At 42.8% G+C, this 27,197-nt stretch overlaps 1 protein-coding gene across 2 annotated transcripts; it reads left to right on the top strand.

Moving 5' to 3' along the window:
- The first annotated feature begins 1,782 nt into the window (after positions 1 to 1,782).
- Positions 1,783 to 27,197, top strand: LOC137290115 (monocarboxylate transporter 14-like). Of its 2 annotated transcripts, none has more exons than XM_067820903.1 (7): positions 1,783 to 1,938; positions 16,128 to 16,504; positions 18,013 to 18,156; positions 18,942 to 20,339; positions 21,610 to 21,792; positions 23,541 to 23,666; positions 24,568 to 27,194. In XM_067820903.1, exons 2-7 carry the CDS (start codon positions 16,252 to 16,254, stop codon positions 24,789 to 24,791), a joined length of 2,328 nt encoding a protein of 775 aa, XP_067677004.1. In that variant the 5' UTR covers positions 1,783 to 1,938; positions 16,128 to 16,251; the 3' UTR covers positions 24,792 to 27,194. The 2 variants fall into 2 exon arrangements, with proteins under 2 accessions (XP_067677004.1, XP_067677005.1); XM_067820904.1 differs by lacking the exon at positions 1,783 to 1,938 and adding an exon at positions 7,959 to 8,009 and having other exon boundaries at positions 24,568 to 27,197.

The following is a 27,197-nucleotide window of genomic DNA, read 5'->3' as shown; positions in this document are numbered from 1 at the left end:
ATTTTCAAGGGAACACAATATCGCTGTTTACACCACTCATATAGGCACAGGCAGATTGGAGCGCAAATAGGAATTCGCAACGCTGAATCGGTAATAATGGAGGCGAAGAACGATTGACATTCCACGAGCGGCGCTTAAAATGTTGAATTAAATATATTGTTCGTGAGTAATTGTTAAATATGATTCTAGAAATATAAGAGCACAACCCCTTGGGCAAAAAGGTCTTTGATGGTGGCGATATTTTAATGTGTGGTACTGTATTTCACTATGTACTGTAACAGGTTAGATTGGAACAAACACATCACTGATGCACGCACACACAATCACAACACTGACCCACGTACACACAAACATGACACTGACCCACCTATACACAAACACAACACTAATGCGCGCACACACAAACACAACACTGACGCACGCGCACACAAACACAACACTGACGCACCTACACACTCACATGACACGCGCACACACAAAACAAATGACGTGCACATACACAAACGGAACACAATTTAAACACTGACTCACGCGCACACAAACACAACATTGACGCACAGACACAAACATCAACACTCACGAACGCACAACCAGTTACAACACTGACCCAGGCACACACAAACATAACACTGACCCACAAACACAACACTGACGCACGCACACACAAATACAACACTAACACACCTACACACAAACACAACACTGACGCTTGTACACACAAACATGACAAGAACGCACACACAAAAAACAATGACGCGCACATACACAAACGCAACCCTATAACGCGCGCACATAAGCATAAAAGTAACTGGAACGTAAACATATAGGTTAATCGATTAATATACGGTAACTTCTGACAAGTGCCACCACCTTAGATACTGACTGGCTAAGAGGATGGTTGATTAACCATTGAAACCGTACAGAGGAAATCCGCTTCACTTGTGTATGCTCCCACCCGGATAAAGATGTATATCGGGTGACATTACATACAGGATGCATACTCCTGGGAAGGAGAGAACACGTTTTCATCAGGAAATTAATCCTTTAATTTATAAGTTTTCGTGTGTAAATCTTAACAATATCCCAAGACGTACCATATTCCCTATAAACATATGCGGCCCTTGCCAAAAACAATTACTTAAATATGAAATAGCGAGACACATTAGTTATCATGACTGTAGGTTTGTTTTTGTATATAGAAGTATCAGTTTTTATTAATAAAGTCAAACCACCAAAATCAGTTTACATATATTGAAACACACAGTACACACCTACGACGCAGAGAGCTAGTACTTATGCTGTGGACCAACTTACGCTCCCGACACTGGTATCGTTTCATGTCATGGAGCAGCTATTAAATATTATCATTCACCACGAAACCTGCAGCAGTTGTCATAGACATGAATCTACTGATACAAATATACTACTGCAACCAGGCTCTTCCTGTAAGTACATGCGATCTTGTTGTTATGGAAGCAGTACCGTTATGGATCGATACGACTTCAGTTTAGATCACGTGACGTTGAACCGTGGCCAGCCTAGATGGTGCTCGTACGGGGTTAATGTCAATTCCTATCGACCAATAAACCGCGGTTATTTACATAAATACACTGCCATACATATTGGGTTTAAAATCTGTGTAATCTTAACCTTAGGAATTCCAGTTTATGCGTTTGTAATCCTTTAACGGTGAGTATTAATATGTCGTAAACAAAACATCGAATATGAATTTGACACGCTTTCCCGGTCGGTTCACTCAAATCTGGCAAGGTCGTTCTCGCCAATATCTATTTTTATACCCCACCAGCTGACAGAATCGCTTTGTTCTGTGGAGAGTGTCTTGGTCATTGGTCAAATATTTCAACTTGTACCAGCGTTATCCTTCCTCTATCGTGCTGACCGGCACCATTCCTGTCAGATGAACACGGACATAGTGACGTAAGTGGATTCTATCAATATTTTTCAGTTAAAGACATCTCCTCATTTTGCGGCCGAGCTAAGCGGAAGCAGCGATCAGCTGTTGGCAGCCGCGCCGGCTCGCTTTGCATTCCCAGCTCTGCATCTCCAGAAATCTTGGAAAATATGGTCTCATTCTGTCATGTCATTATGTTAAGCTGCCAGCTTCATGCTCCATGAAAACCCTACTTTTATAATGTGATTCGGAGGCTATGCCGCGAGCAGAGGCTTTGTTCACACCAGCTCCAGTGTACTAATATATATTAATGTGTAATGCTTCGGTTTTTCATATTTAGCAACTTCGGAATATTTGCGATCTAAACATGGCGTATTGTGCGTTTTAATTGGTTGTAGGATTACATATATTTAATGTATATGGTTGTCAGTGAAACGCGGGCCGATCACGAGTGAATGGTACATCTCATTATGCGCTTCTAATGAGGTAAGATGACGTAAAGAAGTTATTTTTGTCAACATGACACAGATTCTACATGGGCAAAATGCATGGTTGCATGTTAATTTACTGTTGATATATCCTTGTGATTGATTGCGCTACATGCAACCGTGTGTCACAATGGAGGAGAACGTCCAGCCATCTCGGCCGTGTAATCGCATCGCCCGATGCATTGTCATCGGTGTGAAATTGGTCGCATGTTCTGTTTAACAGTTTCACTGTGGATGTAAACACAACGAGGTCTTTGTGTGGCCATATGTCGTCGGTGGTGTTGGTTACATCAACGAGGACCAGACTCTTGATTACGTGATGATCTCCCTATACCCCACCCCATCTCCTGACCCCCGATTTGACCCCTAGTTGAACCTCTGACCTTTCTTGTATGAAGGTAGATAAGCCTGTCAGTGCCAGTCTGGTGTAAACGCGCGGTGTGTTCCTGGAAACTATTTCTTGTGAAAATTTTGCCATTTCTTTACTGCTAATTAAACGCAAACAATACGGCAGAGTTATCGATATATTTGAACACGCTGAACCGGCGTTCTCCAACTTTACGTCCGGGTTAAAACATGGTCTGATTGCTGACACTGAACCTGAAGAGGTCGTTGTCGGCTCAGATACTACAGAAATGTACTCCAGGTACCTTTCTGTATACAGAAGTGTACCCTAGCCAAAGTCACTGAAAAGAATGACGTTCCCATTCTGCATCGGTTTCTCGAACGCGTACTTTTATTCCTGCCTGTCAAACCGCGGAAAAAAGGTCAACATGGCAGTGCGTGTTCGTCAGGAACAACAATATACCTTCCTTCGGCTGTCAGTTGTAAAATATCAGCTCCATATTCGATTTCGTTACAATACAGGGTGAATAAAACGATTTTTGATGTCCAGATAGCGCTCAAAGTCATGCGATCTGGAACAACACCACAAACCGGTTTCGGTTTTGGCTTGAGTAAATTGGACTCGTCTGCCGATTAGAGTACCGGGTACGTTTCTGTACATTTATGGTTCATTGTAGTTGGTTCCCGCAAGTTGGTGGAGATATTCATTTTCAATGTGACCATATACTAATATGTAAACGCGCTTGTGTGTGTGTGTGTGTGTGTGTGTGTGTGTGTGTGTGTGTGTGTGTGTGTGTGTGTGTGTGTGTGTGTGTGTGTGTGTGTGTGTGTACAGAACGGTATAAGGCAAACATCAAAACGTCAATCGTGTGAAAACCTAGACGTTTTCATCCATAGAGTTTACGAGGTATTTTACTAACGAGAGGCGTTGGGCAGCCAAATAATTCGTGACGGCGAACGCTTTAACCACTAGACTACCTCCACCTGCCCGTCCGTCTCAGAGGACCATGTCCAGCCCCAACTTTGACAGTACAAATCTCAAGTTACGTCCTGCCGTTTTGCAAAACAAAACATTATTTCCAGTTAGCATACCAGGGTCATCTAGTGTAGAATTCTTGGTATATCCTGAGATACGCATTTGCAAAGCTCTTATTCCAGTTACCTGTAAGGCAAACCCCTTTTGCCCTACCTTACCTCAAAGTACTCTGTGACCCTTGACTGGGAGCCTGCTGTGAGTCATCTCGGTACGTTATGCCGTGTGGAGAAAGCGCACAAATTGCACTTGTAAACCACATCCGGTTTGGGATTCAGAAGAGAAATGCTATCGTTGTATGTCTGGCTCTATCGACCAATCCACGCAATAAACCGAGACGATTCCGGGTTAATACAGGTTTTACAAATGGCACTCTTGTACGAGGCGATTGAGTCGTTATGCTCTCTAACTACTTACATGGTTGATTCATGTCATCGTATTCATGTTGAGTGGATTGGTGTTCAATCACTTGATTGTCTGGTCCAGACTCGAATGCTGTCGAACTACTATGTGATACGAAAAGAAAGTCTGATGTAAACAATCACGCACGACGGCTTACAGTCCCTGTAATTCACTAACTTGTAAAAAACCTGGAATACATCAATACCGTGACTAGACACATAAAGCACAAAATGTAATCTGTCGAGGTGTATGTCGTGTTCTCGACTCCACGAAATGAGAAATGAGTGAGTGATTTTGTATTTACGCCTTATTTAGCAATATTTCAGTAATATCACTGGAGGGACACCAGAAATTGGCTTCATACATTGTACCCATGAGGGAAATCGAACCCGGGTCTTAAACCACTAGGCTACTCCACCACCCCCTCACAAATAAAGATATATCACGTCTGGCTATTCTCGAACAAGCTTGCCTCAATAATATAATGAAAGATTACTGCGAATTCTGTCTCCAGCAACGAAAAAAAAGAAGAATGACATACAAGTTGCACATGTACGTATAAGCATCTTCATCACAGATTCTATAGTTCAACGACATTGTTCGTTAGAGACGCCGTACTTCCTGGCAAGTTACGTGATTCAACAAAGATGGCGTTCATCTGAGATGCAAGTGTCATTAAATATAACAGAAAGGGATTGTCTGGTCCAGACTCGATTATCCTCAGACCTCCTAAGTATAGCTGGAATATATATATTTCTGAGCATGGCGTTAAACAACAAACCAACTTGTCGAACCTTTGATAAACAGTTGCGCCTCCTTGTACAATAGCAGCCGAAATGAACATTGCGACGAATGATGAACAATAGCAAATTGCATGAATAGTGACCAATAGCACCAATGATGAACAATGACACCCTTTATGATCTGTTGGTGAGGTGAAACCCGCGATTTACAGTGCATATGTGATGAATAGTCATGTTGGATAAATATTTACACCTATATGGAACACTGACGTTATTTGTTATCAAAGGCAGGCATGACGAACAGTGACCCGTCCATTGAATAGTGAATGCACCCCAGGTACGTTTATGTGTACAGAAACGCACCCAAGGGCGACCCTATTCCGCTTTTCGGCGTTGTCTTCCTGTTGTATTAGATGCAATTGATTGTGTTATATAAGAAACGAGCATAAACAGCGACAAGTGTTTCGCAGTGCACTGTACCAGTCCTACTCAGCTGAACGGGAACAACTACATTCGGGTTTGAGTTGCGAAATATGAACCTGTCCGTCCTCCGGTTAGGGTACTGGATACGTTGCAATATTTTGGCATTGTTTAGGGTAGATTTCTGTAGCCGATGTACGTATATATCTGTGCTAGCATCGACTCTACAGCGAAAAGAATGATAACAAGAGCGACGAACATGTGTCCAGAGCAAAGGTGCTGATTAATGAGAACACTAAGAAACAATGACAACTTATGACCATTCTTCACTTAAGTTGTCATAGCTCGTATCGCACTGTGAAACACAGCTGCCTTTGTTCATTGTGAATCACAGCTGCCTTTGTTCATTGTGAATCACAGCTACCTTTGTTCATTGTTAGTCACACATCCCCCCTAATCTTTGTGAATCACAGCGGTTCTTGTTCACTGCAAGTCACAGCTGCGTTTGTCCGTTCTGAATCACATCTGTCTATCTTCACTGTGAATCACATTTGCCTTTGTTCTTTGTGAACCATACTGCCGTTGTTCAATCACAGCTGATTGTGTTCAATGTAAAACACAGTTGTCTTTGTTCATTGTTAATCACGCCTGTCGTTGTTCATTTTGAATCACAGTTTCACTGAAACACAGCTGCCTTTGTCCAATGTAAATCACGGCTTCCTCTGTTCATTGTGAATGACAACTGTCCCTGTTCGAATCAGGGATAACTTTGTTCTTTGTGAACCACAACTGTCGTTGTTCATGGTGAACCACATCTACGTTTGTCAATTGTGAATTACAGCTGCCTAGTCACAGGTGTTTTGACGAGCATTTAGAAAGATTTTATGCCTCTTCGTTGAATTTCGTAGTAAAATGCCTTCTATAAACCTAGGTTGTAGCGAAAACAAAGGGACAGTCAGTTAAGCTTTTCGACTACAGTATACAGGAAGTGGCTTGGACAAGAGAGCCAGTTCGTTATACGAGTAGATAATTGCATTTGTATCCTGGGGGTTGAAGGCCACTATGTGTGACTGGAACACCGTCGGTAACACTAACTGTTTGATCGGCACTCTTCAAGTTGGCGAGTCAGATTGAGACACACGGTTTTACTGATAACATTTTTTTGTTTATTGCATAGAGCGACGTTTAGCTGTAGACTTTCATCCAAGAAGTTGTCATCCTAAAGGTTTTATGCTTCCTTATCATTAACACGATGAGGCGTGTGTCGATTGTGTTTTAAACCAGGCCTGACATTTGACCATTTGACATGTCGAATTGCCCTCTTGGAGTTTGTGCTTTGTTTAACGTCGCACTCCTCAGTATTCCAGTTATATTGCCCTTCTACTTCCACAGCTGCCAGATGCAGTTGCTTATACCTCTATTTATATCTTCAACTGTTATGTATTTAATTTTTTGGCATTTGGTCCACGTGGCACTCCGCTGAATTTCACTCAGCTATTGGTTTTACCCTTGTCATGATCGCTGACTTGCATGGTTGACATACGTCATCGCAACCCAGCTGTGTAGATCGATGCTCATGATTTTGATCACTGGATCTACTACTACTACTACTACTACTACTACTACTACTGCTGCTGCTGCTCCTGCTCTTACTACTATTACTGCTGCTACTACTACTACTACTGTTATTACTATTTCTATTACTACTACTATTATTACTACTACTACTACTGCTACTACTACTACCCCCCTTGAAGGTAACTACCCACAGGCTCCACAACATATTCCGGGGGGACAGGTTGGCCTGCTGGTTGGAACGTTCACTCGTAGCCGCTTTTAGCAATATGCAAACAATATCAGTGCAGAGAACATCGTATATTGGCGTCACGTTATACCCATGTGGGGAATCAAACGCAGGTCTTCGTGACGTGCGGACACTTTAACCACCAGGCTATCCCACCGACCCCACAATGTATAGTATACAATCTCCAGTAGACATGTTATATGTATTGTTGTCCATATGTTCGTATTCAGACGGGATAGTCTAGTGGTTAAGGTGTAGGCTGGTCATGCCTAAGACCAGGGATCAATGTGTGAAGAACTCACTGTTGTCTGATATTTTTTGGAATATCGCTATATAGAAGCGGCGTAAAACTAAACTCGCTCGCTCTCCTTGTTACGAGGAGCGTTGCTCATGATGTCATCTACAGGACTGTCTGCTCTGAACTGGACTTTGTAAGTGCTGGGGACGTGTAAAGCTGGATCGTAGCTGGGTGACGTTAAGCACGCTGATACTGACATGAGCAGGTTCTCTCTCTCTCTCTCTCTCTCTCTCTCTCCATCTCTCTCTCATATACACACAGACACTCTCAGTCGCGTAAACAAGAAATATAACTGCCTAGCAACCAACAAATATAGTAATGTTTTGTTAATAACTGATTATATAAATAGTCCTAATTAGCAGTTTAGTTTCTTCAATCTCACGGCCACTGATTTACACTCACCAACCTGTTGACAACATTTTTACATTGTTCCCTTTCTAGGTCAACATATGACTAAATTAAATCACGTGACAGATCTATATACAGCCCCACGTGGGTCAGCACTGTGTGTTTGTCGGTCACACTTACTACGCCTCGTGTATAGAGACACGGACTCTAGGCAAGGTAAGCAGTCCAGTTGATTATCTGATTGGATGTTGTTACCGTGATAGGGCATTGGCTGACTGTTGTTTGTAGGGTCACATGACTGGCAAGTCGATAGTGTAATACAACGTAAATCTTCATGTTCTAATATAATATTAGTACAATTTTACGCCCTTCAGGCAATATATAAGCAATATCACGCCAGGGTAAAGAGCCTCACACATTTTACCCATCTGGAGAATCGAACAAGGTCTTAGGCGTTACGAACGAACGCATTAATTGCTTGACTACCCCCGTAAGGTAACCCTAGGCAGTGTAGAAATGGTACGCGTTGTATTTGCGATAATCGCCAGGAAGTATGGGGTTTAACAGTCGATTCCATATACATGGGTACAATGTGTGAAGCCCATTTCAGATGTCCCTTGCCGTGATATTGCTGGAATATTGCTAAACGTGGCATAAAACCAAACTCACTGTCTCTCTTGTATCGGCCGTCAGCGACCATTACTAGTGGGGTAGTGTTGTGTTTGTGTTACAACCCCAAACTTCAAGGCCCTTGGTCTGGATATCTGGGAAGGACCTTAAATTGTAAACTTTCTACTGAACAAGTTTCAACTGCTGTGTGCGTGAACGAGGCACAATAACATGTCCCATTGCAAATATGGACAGAAAAAATGAATTTCACCGTATGCATGTTTTAAACGCACTTTCTACTTCGTGACTTCGCGTGACATGTTTAGTCGCAGATCACTTATTCCTGACAAAACCACAAAGGATTTTTTAATATTTTTAAAGGTTCATATCGTTTTATAAAGGGTGCGGTAATACCTAAGCATTAGCTACCTGACTAGAGTATATGTGTTACACCGACAAGTGTAATGAGGCGTGTCGTGAATTGCGTTGTTTTTTCTACCTGGGTAGCAAGACGTCTGTGACTATACCGAGCTCTTACCTGAGTCTTTATGACGTTGTTAAGGTTGGTCAATGTGATTGTAATAACGTTGTACACAATGGTGCTGTATATGTAGTTCAGAACCTGACAAGGTAAATGTCTCTCTCTCTTCTCTCTCTGTCTCTCGGCATAATGCATATCTTTTAATATAAGAATATTATATCTATATGGTTCTATAGTTTAAAATATACTTGTATATACTTTTATTATTCTAAAGAAGCCATAGACGACAAAGCATATCAGTTTTATAAAGTCACGTACATGTCTCACAGTCCTTAAACCGCATAATTGTCCCTACTGCCTAGCCCTCTCTGCAAAGCGAAAACACTACATGAAGCAAGTCTAGATGTCCTCAGGATTTGTTCCCTTATTTGTTACAATGAAAATAAGTTTCAGCCTAGCACGCACAGTGAGAGGGGCACTGGGTACAGCTATTGATGTACATCGGTCACATAGTGGTCACAGCTACATTCGGACAACGGAACACATTATTTGCCCGAATTGTGTGTGAAGCCCGATTCTGACTCAGAGAGAACTGACGCATCCGACTACAATATTTCAGTGGCATCTACTGTGGACTATGTACCACTGGACCCGTTTCCTTAATGGTTAAATCTTTCGCTCCTCACGCCAAAGGTCCGGGTTTGATTCCCTTCATGGGTCCAATGTGTGAAGCCCATTCCCGGTGTTCCCTGAGGTGATGCTGCTGAAAAATTGCTTAAAGTTGCGTAATATCCAACTCACTCACTCACACACGGATATCACCTCCGTGAAACCCATGAGTACAGGCCAATGACAGACGAATCTGCGAATCTGCTAACAAGGCGAATATACTCAAACAAACATATCTATGGAATAGAATATGTATGAGTTAAATTAGTCAGTCTCACAGTTCCTAAACCTCATTATTTTCCCCTCTGCCCAGCCTTTCTACAATGCTAAAACCGGAAATGAAAGTGAAGATTTCCCCTTACTATATAGCACATCTCACTTGGGCTCCTCAGTCTCTCAAAGACCTTGTACCGTATTTTTTTCTCTACTGCCCAGCCCTTTCTGCAATGCAGAAGCTCTAAATATAGCAGGTCTAGATTTCCTCTGAAAGTTTCTATCAAAATAGGGGAGATAGGGAAGCGGTTAAAGCTTTCGATGGTCACGCTGAAGGCCCGGGTTCGATTACCAACATAATTGCAATGTCTGAAGCCCATTTCCGGTGTTCCCCGCCGTGATATTGTTGGAATGTTGCTAAAAGCGTCGTAAAGCCATACTCGCTCACACCATCAAATTAATGTATATTCGGAGACTATACGTTAGTCTTGGGTTGAATGTCAACCCAAGTTCAGTGTCGTTCCTTGGCTGGTGCTTAGTCCAGTAAGGTGGAGTGGGGTGCCAGTGGTCCCACATCTCTGTGTCCCTAGTATCCTTCTTCAGAAGTTTGTATCCTTCTCCAGAGGGTATTTACAAGAGTGTCAACAATGACCTCTTCGTGCTGTGTCCGATTAACGCAAGGTCAGAGTATTATGTTACCAAACAAACACCTTGTAGTGTTGGATTACACAGTCTTAACAGCAAACGTACTTAGTGGTTGAAGGGATCGTATAATAGACACCGTGTGAACATATGGGTCATGGTGCTCTTTGTGCACCTTGGCTCCGTTGAACCTCTGCTCTCAGCTTTTGGTCACTGATTCACCGTAGAGTCCCCGAACGTCACTGGGGACTTCTTTTAAATTAAATGAGTTAAATGATATATATTCTGGAATCTATGAATCATTGTTGCTTCTGCAAACAAGTTCAATGTTAGGGGACTCGGATGTTATCGAACCTCTTTACTGCGGACACCCTATATAATGGACAATTATATACGCCAGTCGTTAATGTACCGTTTTATTTATGATCTGGAACCCTTGGCAAAGCTCGATTTCGAAATATAAGCGTGCGTGTCCTGTTTTGACACCTTACCTCTCCGTGCTTAAGAAAAGTATACATGTATACTCGAAACTGTGGTGTTTAGTGAGCCCACTTTACTGGTGCAAAGATCAGAGGGCGACCGGTACCGCCAGATACGTTCCTGCGTGCAAGGTAGACTTCGGGAACTAAAGGGATGCACTGCAGGGCATATTTACTCGCCATCAGCGGGGTTAACGGCTTTGGGCGTTGTTGTTGACTCCGAGATTTTATTTCTGTAGCAGGCCGATAATGATAATTTGGCGGTGTTAGTGGGTGTTGATGACGTTAGTTTAAAGACACATAGAGCTTTTAATCAGTTCAAAGTTAACGTCAGAAATTGATCTACTACTACTACTGCTGCCGCTTTTGCTGCTACTGCTACTGGTGCTGCTACTGCAACGCATGATGCTACTACTGCAAATATTACTGGTGCTGGATATTATTACTACTGCTACTGCTATTGCTGCGGATACTATCACTGTTGATTTGTTAGTACAAATACTACTGCAAATATTACTGCTGTTACCACTACTCTGCAAACACTGTTGTTACTACCGCTCATGTTAATGCTACTACCTCCAGGACTACTGCCCCTTCTGCTGCTACAGCTGCCACCTCTCCTCCTACGACTACACCACTGTTAGTGCTTCTTCTGCAACTACTAGTATTATTACCCAGTGGCTTACAATCTAACCTGCAGATTGGTCAATTACTTTTAAATGCCAATGAACATGATGTGTACAACTCTGATACAGTATGTGCCCAAATCATCCAAACCTACTGAACGTACACCGATTTGTCGCAGGTTGCACCCTTAGACGGGTTAGAAGTGATTTTCAGTTACCCATGTTTGTCGTAGGAAGCGACTGACGGGATCAGGTGGTCAAGGTGGACACATGACATCGTATCCTAGTTGCGTTGATCGATGCTCATGCTTTTGATCATTTTATTGCCTTGTCCAGACTCGATTATTTACAGACCACCGCCATATAGCTGGAAAGTTACTGAGTGCGACGTAAAACAAAAGGTACTCACTCGCTCACCTCTAGACTTGCACAAGTCTCTTATTTGATGATTAATAGATGTAGTATAAATGATAATTTCTAAAAAATATATAAGTGTCACTCTGACGAACTGGCGTCCTTTATACTGCTTATCCACATCAATATTTTTAGAGTTACTATTCATCCATGGGCTAACCTTTCATCTGGTGTAGACTTGGAGCAATGCTAGATTCAATTAGTTCAAGAAAAAGACATGTTACAAAAAATAGTACGGTAAATTTCAAATGACATTGTGTTTGCACACTCAGTTTGCAGACTCGACAAATTTATGACCTGTGAGATCATACCCTCACTCTGCAAAGCACAGGGCTATGCAACTATGATGCTGTCGTAGAGGACGCCGAATAGGTCGTCGACTGAAGTTACAGTGTTCACAAACAGCCGTATAACCACACACGACACGAGGCTTAATAACAACTATATACGTCTGAGTTCGACTTTGCTACTCGACATAATTGTATTGTAAATGTTGTACCGCTCGGAAACTACTCTCCCACACCAGTGTCAAGAGGGCCCATATTTGGTGTGATATCAAATAGCTTACAGCTGGGCCAGTTTAATATCCTCAACATGGGCCGCTCTCGCAGCTCTCAAGCCCATGTGGAGCACATGTTTTCCTTCGTTCCTCTCAACGTGTACAGCTTTATACTTGATTTAGAGCATTGTCCGAAGAGAGTTGGTCGACCAGTTCAAACCGAATCTGCCCTGTTGATTCCGGACAATGACGTCATGATATTATGCAATGTCATATGACTTCCCCTGCCTCTTTTCCCCTATTTCAAATTTACCACATGTGAAGTGTGTCATGTGCACATCGGCGATGTTGAACTGGACAGTGGTCAGGAGTTGATATCACACGTGAGTAACACCGTCTATCACGTTTACTATGTCTGCGGTTCGTTTGTCTTTAAAGATATTTAAATGTTCAGTTTTCGTACTTTAGAGCTCGACGCACACCAAACCTTTGCTTCACCAGATCGTCAGACACTTGTCTCACACACAGTTTGATTCCTGGCTTAGACGGTCAGGATTAAGTGATTAGACTATATGCTTAATGATAAATCAAATATCATATTAACTCTTATCCTTTTTCCTCTGACACCTCTCAAGTCTGTCACTGTCACTACCACCACTATCCTGCCATCCCTACCATGCCCCAAACCGTCACCATCCTCACTATGCCCACTACCCGTCACCATAACCATCCTACCACCCCCACCCCCCACCCCCTTAGCAACCCCCACCCCCCGCCACACACACACACACACACACACACACACACACACACACACACACACACACACACACACACACTGCGCCTCATCATAACACCATAACCATCCCCACCAATCGTTGCCATGCATGCTATCCTCAGTACCCGTCACCATAAATCCATAACCATCCCCACCAACTGTCACCATCCATATCTTCTTCTCCAGCTGTCACCGTAACCACCCTATCATCCTCCACCAGCTGTCACCATAACTACCCCTATCATCCTCCACCAACCCCGTCATCGTGACCACCCTAGTTCACCTCCCCAGCCTAACCGCCACTATCACCACCCCTTCCATCTCCATATCAGAGGACAGGCAAACTGTAGCGCAAATGGGCAAATGACTAGTCCTCTTTACATGCGATTCGGGGGTAATGGAGGCGAAGAACGATCTGAATGGCACGAGTGGCGCTTAGAATGTTGAATAAAACAAATTTCACGTGAGTAATTACTAAACATGGGGTAAGAAATGTGAGAGCACAGCCAAGTGAGGATATGGGAGTGTACCTTTGATGGTGGCGATATTTTATTTTGACATGAAAAATATTTTTCATGGAAAGTACGTTGCTTCGCTCGCATATAAGAAGACTTGTCATATTCTTTATGCTGCGCAACCCCATTTGCGCTACAGTTTGCCTATGGTCAGAGATACACCTATATCCCCTATCTCAACTGCCACTCCAGCTCTCAGGCCCATAAACCCTACCCAACACCCCAACGCCCCAACCCCTGGCACCCTGGTCCTGTTACGAGGGTATGCAAGTTACGTGTATAATTACCGTAACACTTCCGCCTCGAGATCTATTCTCAGCAAACACATGATTCCAACGGTCCCATTCCCTGAGAATCGTGTTTACCTGCTTTAACATTATTGAATGTATTACCTACACCTTGTGTACAACTGATCAACAACGCTGTGCCCTTTTCCTGGAAAATGAGAATATCCTTTGTAATGCGCCTGATAAACGTCATGCCACGTTGTGTATCTAGACTGGGTCATGTGGCCATTGTGGCGATAGCCACTTCTTATTACTGTTCATAGGAGCCTCAGCATGTTATCAATTCTCGTAACTGCGGGCACCCTAGAATGTAATGGAACCTCTCTCAATTTCATCCGAGAATTACACTACCTGGGATAGTGTTTCCGAGGTCTTCATCTCAAATCTCCCAAGACCCTACGCCCCAAGTGGATAGTGTGCCCATACCTACAATACCTGTGGATAGTGCCCCGAGACGTACACTACTTGTAGGTAGACCTACATTAACTGTGAATAGTGCTACCGAAACCTACACTAACTATGGATAGTGCACCTAAGATCAACACTAACTGTGGATAGTTCATCCCAGACCTACACTAACTGTGGATAGTGCTCCCGAAACCTACACTGTGGATAGTGCACCCAAGACCTACACTAACTGTGGACAGTGCACCCGAGACCTACACTATTTAGGGATATATACACACGTGCCCTAAACTACCAACTGGACCTGGACAGATATTCATATGTGCGGTAGTGCCACAACAAGTGGGGACTAGTAATACGGTATGACGATTGCGTCAAAGATCTTTCACAGTGGCCCCATCGTCTGTGAGTGTCATCACGTTCCTTAGCATCAGTTTAGCAAATTATAACTTTTATAACGATATAAATCCATTGGAGAGTGTAGTACTGTTATCCTGAGAACATGTGTACGTACCTTCATGTGAGGTACACCAAGAGTTGTCTTTAGATAATTATACTGATAAGGGACCACCATATAAGGGACCACCTCTTAGCGGAAGTGTTGACTTATTTATTCTCAGAATTCTTCCCACAGCGCTGTTCAAAGCTGGTGATGAAACTGGAAAATATTATAGGAACGCTTGATTGTTTTTGTTTCGTTTTTTTTTTTTGTTTGTTTTAAATATATCTCAGGAACCCTGTTGGAAATTTAACCCATTTATTGAGCCTGAAGAGCGAGCCCTGGTTCCGGCTCATACACTGTTCCAACTAGTTCATTATAATTAGTTTATGCATAATATCCCTTCATTAAAAATGGAAGTATGTGTATATTTACTCTAAGTGTGTGGCTATATGTAACAGTCCTAAGCACCAACTTCATGAAACTGTCAAAGTCCACACAATCACAGGCCACACAATGCTCACAAACAACACAGACTAGAAGACCCATTTAAAAGCAACACAGTCAAGACAGCCACAAACATCATGATCACAAACATCACAGTGTAACAAGAAACACTATCACAGACCACACTATGCTCACAAAGTACACAAGCACAAATACCCATTTACAAGCAACACTGTCACACACACCATGATCACAAGCAACACAAACATCATGGTCACAAGCAACATAGTAACAAATATCATAGTCACAAACATCATGTTCACAAACAACAATGTTTGTACGTAGGTACGTACTATATTACAATCGGACACTTGGTCATACACAGGTGTTAATTGCCGTCACGATAAACAGCGTATTGTACATCTATTTATGGTGTTAATCTGAACAGTCTTCACCAGAAGAACCTGCTGCATGATAAACGCTGGAAACTTGTAAATATCATGTACGGCAACATTGACGGGAATACTGTTCACTCACCTTCATATCTGTCTCCTTCTATTTCTCATTATTCCAACATAATATGCGTTTCGCTTTCATTTCTATTCCTGCCAGTGTTGGAGGGATATTCACTATTTTTGTAGCATATCCCATTATTTCCCAAAGTTATTCACTAGTTTTCAATGCTTTTTACACTTCCATACACTCTTGTCCGTTATTATTCATGTTTTCTATCATTCTAATTCTCGCTGTATGATAGCGTACTTCACCATTTCCCACTATTGTTCTTTGTCCACTGTTGTTTTTATGTCAGGGGACGTGTTTGTGTTTCAGACACAGCGATATGGACGAGGAGAGGTGTATCTTTGCCTGAGATCCTTCACTGAGGGCCGGTGATCTCCCCTGGAGATCCGACAACACAGGACCAGACTGTAACCATTCCCCGGCCACCCTCATCATGGCAGACCCACGGAAGAGACATGAGTCCACGGACTCATCTGCCTCGACCGACAGTGATTATATCCCAACCCCTCCTGACGGAGGGTGGGGCTGGGTCATCGTGGCCAGCTCCCTCGTCTGCAACATCGTTGTGGACGGTATCGGATACAGCTTTGGCATCTTTCTGCTCGAATTCGTTGACTTTTTCAAAGAAAAGAAGAGTACAGTGGCGTTGGTTGGATCGCTCCTGTGTGGAACGTACCTCACTGCAGGTAGGAATGCACCTTTTGGGAGTGGGTGAACCGTACACTAAGATGAGATTGGTGGTCCAGTTACTCTGATTTTATGTGGGCAGGTCTCCTCGAGTTAGGGAATTGTGGTCGTGTGTTCAGATGTCCCATAAGAAGAAAGCAATGTTGATCATTGACGCGCCTCTTCTGTAAGGAGAGACTGGCGCTCGTGTAGGCACCTCCTCCAGAGTGAGGAAACTGCATGAGGGTCGGTCATGATGACAGCTCTTCTTTCTGGAGGCATTGGTTCTCGAGTAGGTTGATCCCCGGGGGAGAGTTAGCGGTCATGAAGGTGACGTTGTAGGCAGCTTTGTGGGATGGGAGGGGTGGGGGTGTGGTAGGGGATGGGTGGGGTGTGTGAAGGATTAAGATTATCCTCCGAAACGTTGTGTTCCACCAATAATGCAGTTGACATCCAATCCATTCCCACCTTTGTGTGTATCACGTCTAAGTGCCATCCAAGGACTCTATAGATATATTGCTCAAACACCAGATGTCAAACACCAGATGTGGACGCCATTACTTTGACTCTACGGGAATATTCACCCATCCAAGTGTCTGCCATTGCGCGTACGGTTGCACGCCATCTTTAACAACACTACATTTACGTTACGAAGGGACACTAGAGTAACACGGGTTACATATTGTACCCACGAGGGGTGTTTGACCCTTTGCTGGGAGGAGAAAGTATAAATTTCACCAATAGCCCCCCACGAAGATGGTGTTTTAGTTTCCGTAGAAGATATTGCTGACGTCTATGTAGACGATGTTATAAGCTACGAAGAAGATATTTTTTACGTCCACGTGGATGACGTTTTAAGAAATTATAAATGTCATTCATCGACTTTGATATCACCATTCTCTCGAGTATGCGACAAACGTTCCGTGTCACAATGACAAGCAGTGTCCAAATTATATACAAAGGTATGTTCACAGTTTTATGAAGCTATGTTCACATTATGTTTGAAGCAAATTTCACAGTTTTATGAAGCAATGTTCGCCATATACATGAAGCGATGTTCACGCGATGTATGAAGAACTGTTCATAGTTGTATGAAGCAATGCCCAAGATATGTATGATACAATGTTGACTGTTTTATGACCAAATCATATATGAAGCAATGCTCACAGTTTTATGACGCAATGACCAAATCATAACTGAAGCAGTGTTCACAGTTTTATGAAGCAATGTTCACAATATATATGAAGCTGTGTCCAAATTATATAGGAAGCAACTTTTAGATTATAGATGAATTATATATGAAGCAGAGTGCGAATTATGTACGAAGCTTGTTCACAGTTTTATGAAGTAATGTTCACAATATATATGAAGCTGTGTCCAAATTATATAGGAAGCAATGTTTGAATTATACATGAATTATATATGAAGCAGTGTGCGAATTATGTACGAAGCTTGTTCACAGTTTTATGAAGTAACAATTATGTGTTACATGAAAACGGTCTCACACACCAACCGCGTTTCTCTCCAGGACCAATCGTCAGTGCGCTGACCAACAGGTTTGGCTGTCGAGCTGTGGCTACGTGCGGAAGTATCATCGCTGCGACGTCATTCCTCCTCAGCATGGGGGCTCCATCCGTCAACATCCTCATGGTGACGTATGGCGTCATGGGAGGTACGTCGACGTAAGCGTTTCATGAAGTCTGTGAAGTGTTCACGGTTATTGCACCAACGGAGCGAAATGTGCGGGTGTTATAAGCATTATTTTCTCAGCAGACCGTCATTAGCTGTCGGTGTCGTCATTTTGTATCGTATCGGGATTGTATTGTATCGTTTAGTATCGAGCCTGTCTTTGAAAAATATATCACTACATATATCCCTTACTCCTTGTCTCTTATGTTCACTTGTTTAAAACTGTTTACCATTGTTTAGCTACAGAAGTAGGTAGGTAGCACAAATGTTTAACCGCAGCCACACCATCGGAAAAGTTATGTCCCAAAACATTACGTTTTAAAACCCAATGTTTTAAGATTTAACGAAGTGTTTAGGTGTAAACGAATTAGCTGTTGTTGTTTTTTAAAAAAAAGTGTCTATTTTATAGCACTATCAGGAAAGCAGTACAGTCTTCCTTGTAAACCATCCCTCCACCCCATATATTCACAACTGCATATTTGTACCTCATATGCCGAGTATCTCAGCCTGAATAATAAATGTTCTGTTCTGTCCTGAATTATATTAATCAGTTTAGAGAATCTCTACAATAATAATGAATGTGTGTTCTCTAAATCGCCCAACCCTGATGTTTCTGGCGTTTGGCTCAGAATGCCCGAGCAACCTGTCGTCAGTCGCTCAACATTTACACGTAATACCTACTCTGTGATTTCAGTCACTAGCCTCGTTATGGTGTCATCCATCTTCCAATTGTAATGAATAATATATAAATATTTTCTATAATTTCAGGATTTGGACTTGGCATGGTGTACCTGCCGTCTATCGTCAGCGTGGGGTACTACTTTGAGAAAAAGCGGGCATTGGCAACGGGTATCGCAGTCTGTGGTTCGGGAATTGGCACGTTCATTTTCGCTCCTCTTTCCAAATTCCTTCTGGACGAATATGATTGGAAGAGCGCCTTAATGATAATTGCAGGAATCATCCTCCAGTGTGCCGTGTGTGGAATGCTGATGAGACCATTGGAGGTTATTCAAAAGCCGAAGAAGAAACGACCACGTGCCAAAAACATGATGGACAGAATCAAAGAGCAAGCCAAGTCCAAACGTTTCCGGTCCGAGTCCGAATGTAGCGCTTACGCCTACAGCGTACGTGACAACAACAGCATACTCGAGAGGGTGATGGAGGCGAAGTTGTTACGGGAGAAACAGCTGGAAGATGACTCGGAGGTTGGATCATTACCCAGTATGATCTTCATCAAGGCGAGACAGGGCTCCCGGGATGCGCGGATCCACAAACTGTCCTTGTCCGACCGGGGCGACGTAGCTAGCCATCAGGGAGATGTGGCCAGTCATGCAGGCGATACGACTAGCCATCCGGGGAGTCCGGGGAGTGTTCCCAAAATCGTGGTGCAGGACAACGAGGTTGCTCCTGTTCCCAACGATGAAGCAAGGCTGTCTCTGACAACAGAGTCAGCCATAGGGGACGGCACGGCGACAGAGCCGTCTGAATATGCCACACCCCCTACCTCTCCCCCCAACTCCCCGCCTGAAGTTAGCTCCCCTAGCAGTCCGGAAGAAGGCATACCCAAAACGAGGCCAATTGAAACTGACCTTGAAAACAAGAAGACGTCGGTGATTATCAAGAACTGCACAAACGGGAGTTTACCCAACGCTATTCACAAAACGCACGAAGGGATCCCGTTACTTAACGTTCCAGAAGGTAAGATGGTCAAGCCCAATCAGAACGGTACCCATGGCTATATTGGTAAGTCGGCCAAGTCGCTGATCGCCTCGCACAGAAGCCTTCACGCTTCCAAGGAAGACTTTGCTCGACCTTTGTACCGGAAGGACATATTTTATAGCGGAAGTGTTTTAAATATTCCCCAGTTCCGGTCACAGCCAGATGTGCGAAGTTACATCACCAGCATTACTACGATTCCCGGCGAGATTGCCCCAGAGAAGGAGTCCCCGGTATGGCAGCTTTGCACGTGTGTTCCCAAATCAGCCAAGGACACACTGCAAGAGATGATGGACTTGTCACTACTGAAGGGAGTCAATTTCGATCTCCTGTGTTTCGGGAACGTTCTCGCCTTCCTCGGCTTCTACGTCCCATTTGTGTACATCGTCGACAGGGCTATCCTGGAGGGGATTCCCAAGAGTGAAGCGGCCTTCCTTGTCTCAGTCATAGGTATGTGAGTGAGTGAGATTAGTTTTATGCCGCTTTTATTATTCCAGTAATATCACGGCGGGGACACCAGAAATGGGATTCACACATTGTACCAATGTTGGGAATCGAACATGGTCTTTGGTGTGACGAGGGAACGCTTTAGCCATTTGGTTACTCCACTTCTATAGATACGTCTCGATGTTAGGTACGATCGCAGATCTCTTCAGTACGTGACAGCGGGCTTTTAAGGCTGAGGAGGCCCACTGAGGTGAAATGGTGGGCTTGGGAAAGTAAATACTTGAAAACTGGATTTTACCACAAATCACAAACGTTATAAATATAGCAGAAACACAGAAAATTTAAGGTCCAAAATACAACATGGCATGAAATGAATCTATCTGATTTTTGTTCACAAAAATTTCACTGGTAATTGTATCATCTAAAAAAATTCACTATGCAGAGAAAAAAATACAAACACGACAAACATGCCTCCGAACATTTAAAGATATATGTCAAAAACATCTTCATCGAACAATCATTTGTTTATTCATTAGTATGTCGGACATGAAAAGGAAACGCCAGTGCACCCGTAAAGATCCGGGTTAGTACTGATCTTCAGTAGCCAACATGGCCGGATGCACAGGCTCGCTTTCTTGGTTGACATGTATCATTGTATCCCAGTTGAGTAGATCGATGCTCGTAATTTTGATCACTGGATTGTCTGGTCCAAACTCGATTATTTACAGACCGCTGCTATGTAGCTGGAATATTGCTGAGGGCGGCGTAACACTAAACTGAGACGTCAGTGTCAGTGCCATCCAATACTCGGTTTCGAGTGTTCTCAGAATCAAATCTATGCCATACTGTGTACTTGGTCTGAGGGTTTCAGTGGTGGGGTCTGTATTCTTGAATCTCTCTAAATGTGACTAAATTAAACTCCGTAATTCGATCCCCGATAATCCACACATATCGTAGACATTTTGTGCCATGGATATCCTTGCTAGATTAACGCTTAGGCCCTGAAGATATATATATAGTATGTATAAGAAATTAAGCATTTAAGTATCAATGGAGTCTTAGTTGGGAAATCTAGACCATTTAGGGTTTGGGAGGGTTGGGTAGAAAGGAAAATAATGTGGTTCAGGGACTGTGAAACTATATCTTTGCATGTATAAAGATACATTGCTCCAAACCCGATCAGTGCTCGATACTTTCCGCTGTAGCCAGGTTGTTTCCTTTTATCCCCAGCCTTTTCTATAGTCAATCTCAAGATTGTGTTTGTATTTTACAGGTATCACAAATACGGTTGGGCGGATCTTGGCCGGATGGTTGGCGGACCTGCCCAAGGTGGACGCTCTGTTGGTGAACAACGTTTCCATGGTGATAGCGGGGGTGGCCACAGTCGTCATGCCGTTCTGTGGGGCGTCTTACGCAGCTCTCGTCGTCATGTCATCCGTATTTGGGGCAGGCGTTGGTATGATGCACGTCTTTGTAACTTCTTTGTCAGTTTATTGTAAGTGAGTGATTATGGTTTTTTGCAATATTTCAACAATATGACGACGAGGGACACCAGAAGTAGGCCTCTCACATAGTACTCATGAGGGGTATCGAACACGGACCTCCGGCTTGAACTACTTGGCCACCCCACAGCCCCATCAGTTTATAGACTGACGTTTGAATATATATTATTTTGATAGAAACAAGCGATTAACTGTACACTGAAAAGGACTCAGAGCTTGCTTCAATTAGGGATCTAGTAGGAGGAATACTAATACGGTTCAGGGACTTTAAAACAGAATGTCTGTTTTACTGCTCAAGCTGTTTGTATCAGTTGTATTCTATGAGTTGTATTGCACCAGCTGTACTGTAATTACTGTATTGTATCACACACGGTCAACGTGATCCCTATTGCTTCAAAATCATAGGGTCCTCTCGAACATCCGGCTTACAGCTCTTCTTGAGAAACTGGCTTGACATGAAAGGCGACTGATGGGATCATGTTGCCATTCTTGGCTAATGTCTGTCATCGTGTGCTTTTCGGAGCTCATGATGTCAACCACTCGATTATTTACAGATCGTTGTCACACAGACAGATGGGTATTGCAGCGTTTCACGACAAACACACAAGTTATAACGAGCGTGTATTCGAGCAAACTGGTTCGTCCAGCAAGCATTGCTCAGAGGTTCTATAACGCTTTGTTTGTCAGTTCATTACCGTTACACGATGGGTAACACTTGCCCCCTTATTGTACAGATACAGTGGCGAAGCTATAACATGCAGCTAACATCAAAGTTTGTATGTACACGGAAATTGTAAGCAAAGCGTGGAATGTGCCCATCTTGAATACTGAAAAGCAAATTTGCGGACTATCTTGACATAACTAGGTTTTGATGTTGGATTTGTCGTTAAACCGTCAATACTGAAACGAATTAACGCCACAGGGATCAGCACAAACCAACAGAACTTTGATCAACTAAATTCATCCGAATGCAGTGTGCCAAGTGATTAAGAGTACAAACAAGGCATGCACAAAAAAAACTCACTTTCTTTGTTTCTTGTTTAACGACACACTCGGAGCTATTCCAAGTACATGTATATTGTGGTTTCCTGTAGATAATAGAGTCTGGACCAGATAATCCAGTGCTCCATGCACGGCGTGAGCACCGATCTACGCGAACGGAATCCAATTGCTACAAACATGGGTTGCTGAAGGCCAGTTGTAAGGGGTCTTCACGGGTCGTACCTCACTGATGGCAGCCCCCGTTTTACAAACATTTTCAGCGTCACTCACTTTTATTCATTAAAGTATTTCTGCATAGATATAGGGTTTCTTAACGTAACCATTTTTGTGAGGAGGTCACGTTATTTGTCTCGTAGACGACGTTTCTAACGGTGTTTTCAAATATGTTGATCTTGAAAGCTTCTTTCTCTTTGTTGCCCTGAGGAAGATTAAAAAATATTATTCCATGCGTAAATGATCAAAATAGTTAATTGTGTCCTTTAATTTGAAGTCTTTCTCATTTTATTTGTAACAACCACCTTGATGTTCATTAGTCTATACGTACACACTACTTCATTTAGCAATCTGGTTTCCATGATTCTGCAGTTCGACGCCATAGAATGACCAGTTACTGCTTTACAGTCAGAATTGAATTAACGAAGCACATTTCTGTTCGAAGTATTGCCTAACCTAAAGTTCCAACTACCTTGTTTTTCCATAGGGGCGTTCATCTCACTGTCCTCCATCCTCATCTGTGATCAACTTGGGCTTGAGAAGTTGACGAATGGCTTTGGGCTGCTCACGATGTTCAGAGGCTTCGCCGCAGTAGCCGGGCCTCCGTTAGCAGGTGCGTGCATTAGTATGTGGTTGCTAGACCTCCGTTAGCAGGTGCGTGCATTAGTATGTGGTTGCTAGACCTCCATTAGCAGGTACGTCTGTACTTTTGCAAATGATTGATAGAAACCCGTTAGCAGGAGCGTCTGTTAGTATGTAAATGACTGATAGACTTCCGTTAGCAGGAGCTAGGTAAGTATTTATGTGGTAAATGATTGATAGAACCATATTAGTAGGTGCGTCTGTTACTGTGTAAATGTTTGATAGACTCCGTTAGCACAGGCGTCTGTTAGTATGTTAATGTTCAATAAAGCCCTTCATCAGGTGCATCTTTTAGTGTGTCAGTGTTTGATAGATCCCCGTTAGACGGTGCGCCTGTTAGTATGTATGTGGTTGGGAACCTCCGTTAGCAGGTTACGAATTATATGCTTGACAGGCCCTCGTGAGCAGTTGCGTCCAATAACATGTAACTAGTTGATAGACCTCCGATAACAGGTGCGTTCATTAGTATGTATATGATGGACAGGCATCTGTTAGCAGATCCGTGTAGTAGTATGTACATAGTTGACGGTCTCCATTAGCAGGTGGGCCCATTAGTATGAATATGGCTGACAGGCTTCCGTCAGTATTTGTGTGTCTATGGTTGACAGTCCTCCGTTAAAAGACGCGATAGTTGGTATTGTCTATACGGCTGATTGGCCTCCGTTAGCAGATCCGTGCAAACACATCGTGTTTGCAGTCATCTTAGACGTCCATTAGCCAGTACTTGCATACCCTTCCTGTTTACAGTGATCGTAGACACCCACTACTAGCATTAATCGTACATTCAAGTGTGTGCTATACCAGTATTTGTGTGAGCTACCAGTGCTCTCTGGTCACTATATTACAGACAAACTTAATTTGTGTCCATTTAGGTTTCGTGTTTGACTCTACTGGAAAGTACGACCCCTCATTCTACATGGGCGGCACCCTCCTTTTAGGGGGTGCAGCGTGCCACATGCTGCTGCATCTGCCGTGCTTTGCACCCAAGCCGCAGGAGATGTACGAGGACATCTTCATCGACGCTCCAGAGCAGCTTGGTCCGTCAAGCCCCCGACCGGAAACCCTCACAGTGGAGGACGCCATGAACAGCGTCTGATGACGTCATCGATCATATCTATCTGCCATCATCCTGTTCGCGTCTTTTCGTGACGTGCAAGGGCAATCGGCGTCATTCGTAACAACTCGTATCGTTCGTCCTTGCAGGTTACGGAAATCCGTGTATGGGGACTTGATTCGGCTTGTTCCCGAATGACACGAGTGATCACGTTGTTTTGTTTGCATGGCAACAAGCACTGATCCAATGAAGAGAAAAAGGGGAGTCATTTATCTCATACGGCTTAATGATCTCGATATTTTGTACATTTTATATGTGATTTTCTATGAGGTCGTAAAACCCAACACAAACATTCGTACACTTCACACAACATTCATGTATCATGTGCCATTTACCCCATTTCAGTTTAAAGACTTTACACAGCTCACGGGGCAGGGTTGTGACGTCACACACGGTCTGTGTTTGAGTCCAGTGTCGAACGTCTTGAATCCTGTTGGCGAAAACACGTTCGTCATAGAAAACATACTATAACAGCTCTTAATCAGGTACAAGAGCCGACCCTTTGTTCTTGGTGGTCTGGATTGTTGTTATATGCGCACTCAGCAATATTCAGCTATATGACGGCGGTCTGTAAATGATTGAGTCAATCCAGTGATCATCAGCATGAGCATCGATCTCTGCAACGGGGATACGGTTACATGCACCAACCAAGTCAGCAGCCTGGCCACACAATCCCGTTGCTCGCCTTTTATGACAGGCATCGGTTACCGAAGAAAAAATCTAAGCCGGATGTTCATGGGTTGTTTTGCAGGTTTCAAAACGGAAACACTCACACTATTAACATTGGCCCACAATGTGTTGATAATTTCCTTCATATTTCGTGACCATTCATTATGTTAAATGCTGAACAGTATTTTCAAAAAAAAGGAATGGGCGGGTCTTCAGATTATAAACATCATGTTGACGTAGTCAGATGAACAGTAAACCAGTGAGATCGATAAATCATTGAATCATATTGTTATTATTATAGAATATTTGTCGATCGATTATTCCTATTGTGTATGATGCTTGTAATTATTGATTTTATCACATGACCAATAACAATAATGAACAAAAGATGTCGCCGACAGTTTCCTAGATTCCCTGTGACTGTAGACCAATTGTCTGTCTGTCCGACGTTTTCTCAATTGTTTTAATGCGTATGACCGTGCTATACGTTCCATTTATACCGTTTTGATGTATTGAAACAAGGCAACTCTATGTTGTAAACAATGAGTTAGATCTCAGGGCATATCTGTGTATAATGGTACACATTCAATTGTGATATGTAACATGTACCAGCATCATCCCGGTAGACAGGGGCTGTGCCGGATGTCACTTATTTACCTTCGTCTGGGATACATAATAACACTAATAATAACATTAATGAGGATATTAATATAGCGCAATACTCCACGCCACAAAGAGGAATGCTGAGAGTGCCCACACAGAACACAACCCATGCTGTCCGAGAAAGTCATATGACTTATCCCACCGGGTACCCATTTATCTACTGGATGAACAGAAGCAATTTGAACAAACTCACTTATCTAAGGTGAAACCACGCGTATCGCATGTGTTTCGTTGAGGGGCAGGACTGAAGTACCAGAATCTCTCAGGGGTTGAGCTGCCAAACATGGTCACTCATCCTAGGATTTTCCGTGTTAAAGGCTGCTTAACCTCAACTGAGTGTTACCTGAGCCTGAGCCTCATATAGATGTCATGAAAGATGTTGAACTTGTTATTATGCTGAGTTAGCTTTGTTAACTGAAAGGACGTTATTATTAACAATAATAGTTTTTCTATTTTTCTTTTAATCAAAGGAAAACCTTGTTTCCAAAAAAGATCCAATTTTTACAGAAATATCTCGTTTATTTATATTGTATTTAAAATATCACAGTACCATTGTTGGTTTTAATTTTAACTCTAACAGATCAACATTTTAATATGTGTTATTATGTATCTACGATTAAGGTGAAGGACATGTTTGTGTCTGTAGGTGAGCATGCTGGGTAAATATTTTAGCATTACTGTGACCATATTTCTAGAACCCCCATCTCTCACTGAAAAGAGATTGTGGTTTCAGTTGTATTTTCCTACCTGAATTCAAAGTGTATATATTATATATATAATCCGGAGATATATTTAGTATATCCTGCACAGATTACCCTGTTGTATCACACTGAGCTTTTCAGAAGCACTCTCATTTGTCTCACATTTGTACATCTTGACATTCAAAACATGCTTCAAGTAATACTGGTGAAATATTGTGTTTGTTTTGTCGATTCAGCAGCTCCGATATGGACAATAATATATGTTTAATGTCATGATATATGTTTTTCATCCTTAACCATCTTAGATGGAAATGGTGACCGTCTTATAAGAGGGATTAAATGGAAACAAGCTGAA

This window comes from Haliotis asinina, chromosome 1, assembly GCF_037392515.1.
Source record: "Haliotis asinina isolate JCU_RB_2024 chromosome 1, JCU_Hal_asi_v2, whole genome shotgun sequence".
NCBI lineage: Eukaryota > Metazoa > Mollusca > Gastropoda > Lepetellida > Haliotidae > Haliotis > Haliotis asinina.
Note: the sequence above shows the minus strand (reverse complement) of the source record. Positions and strands in the feature narration are given on the sequence as shown.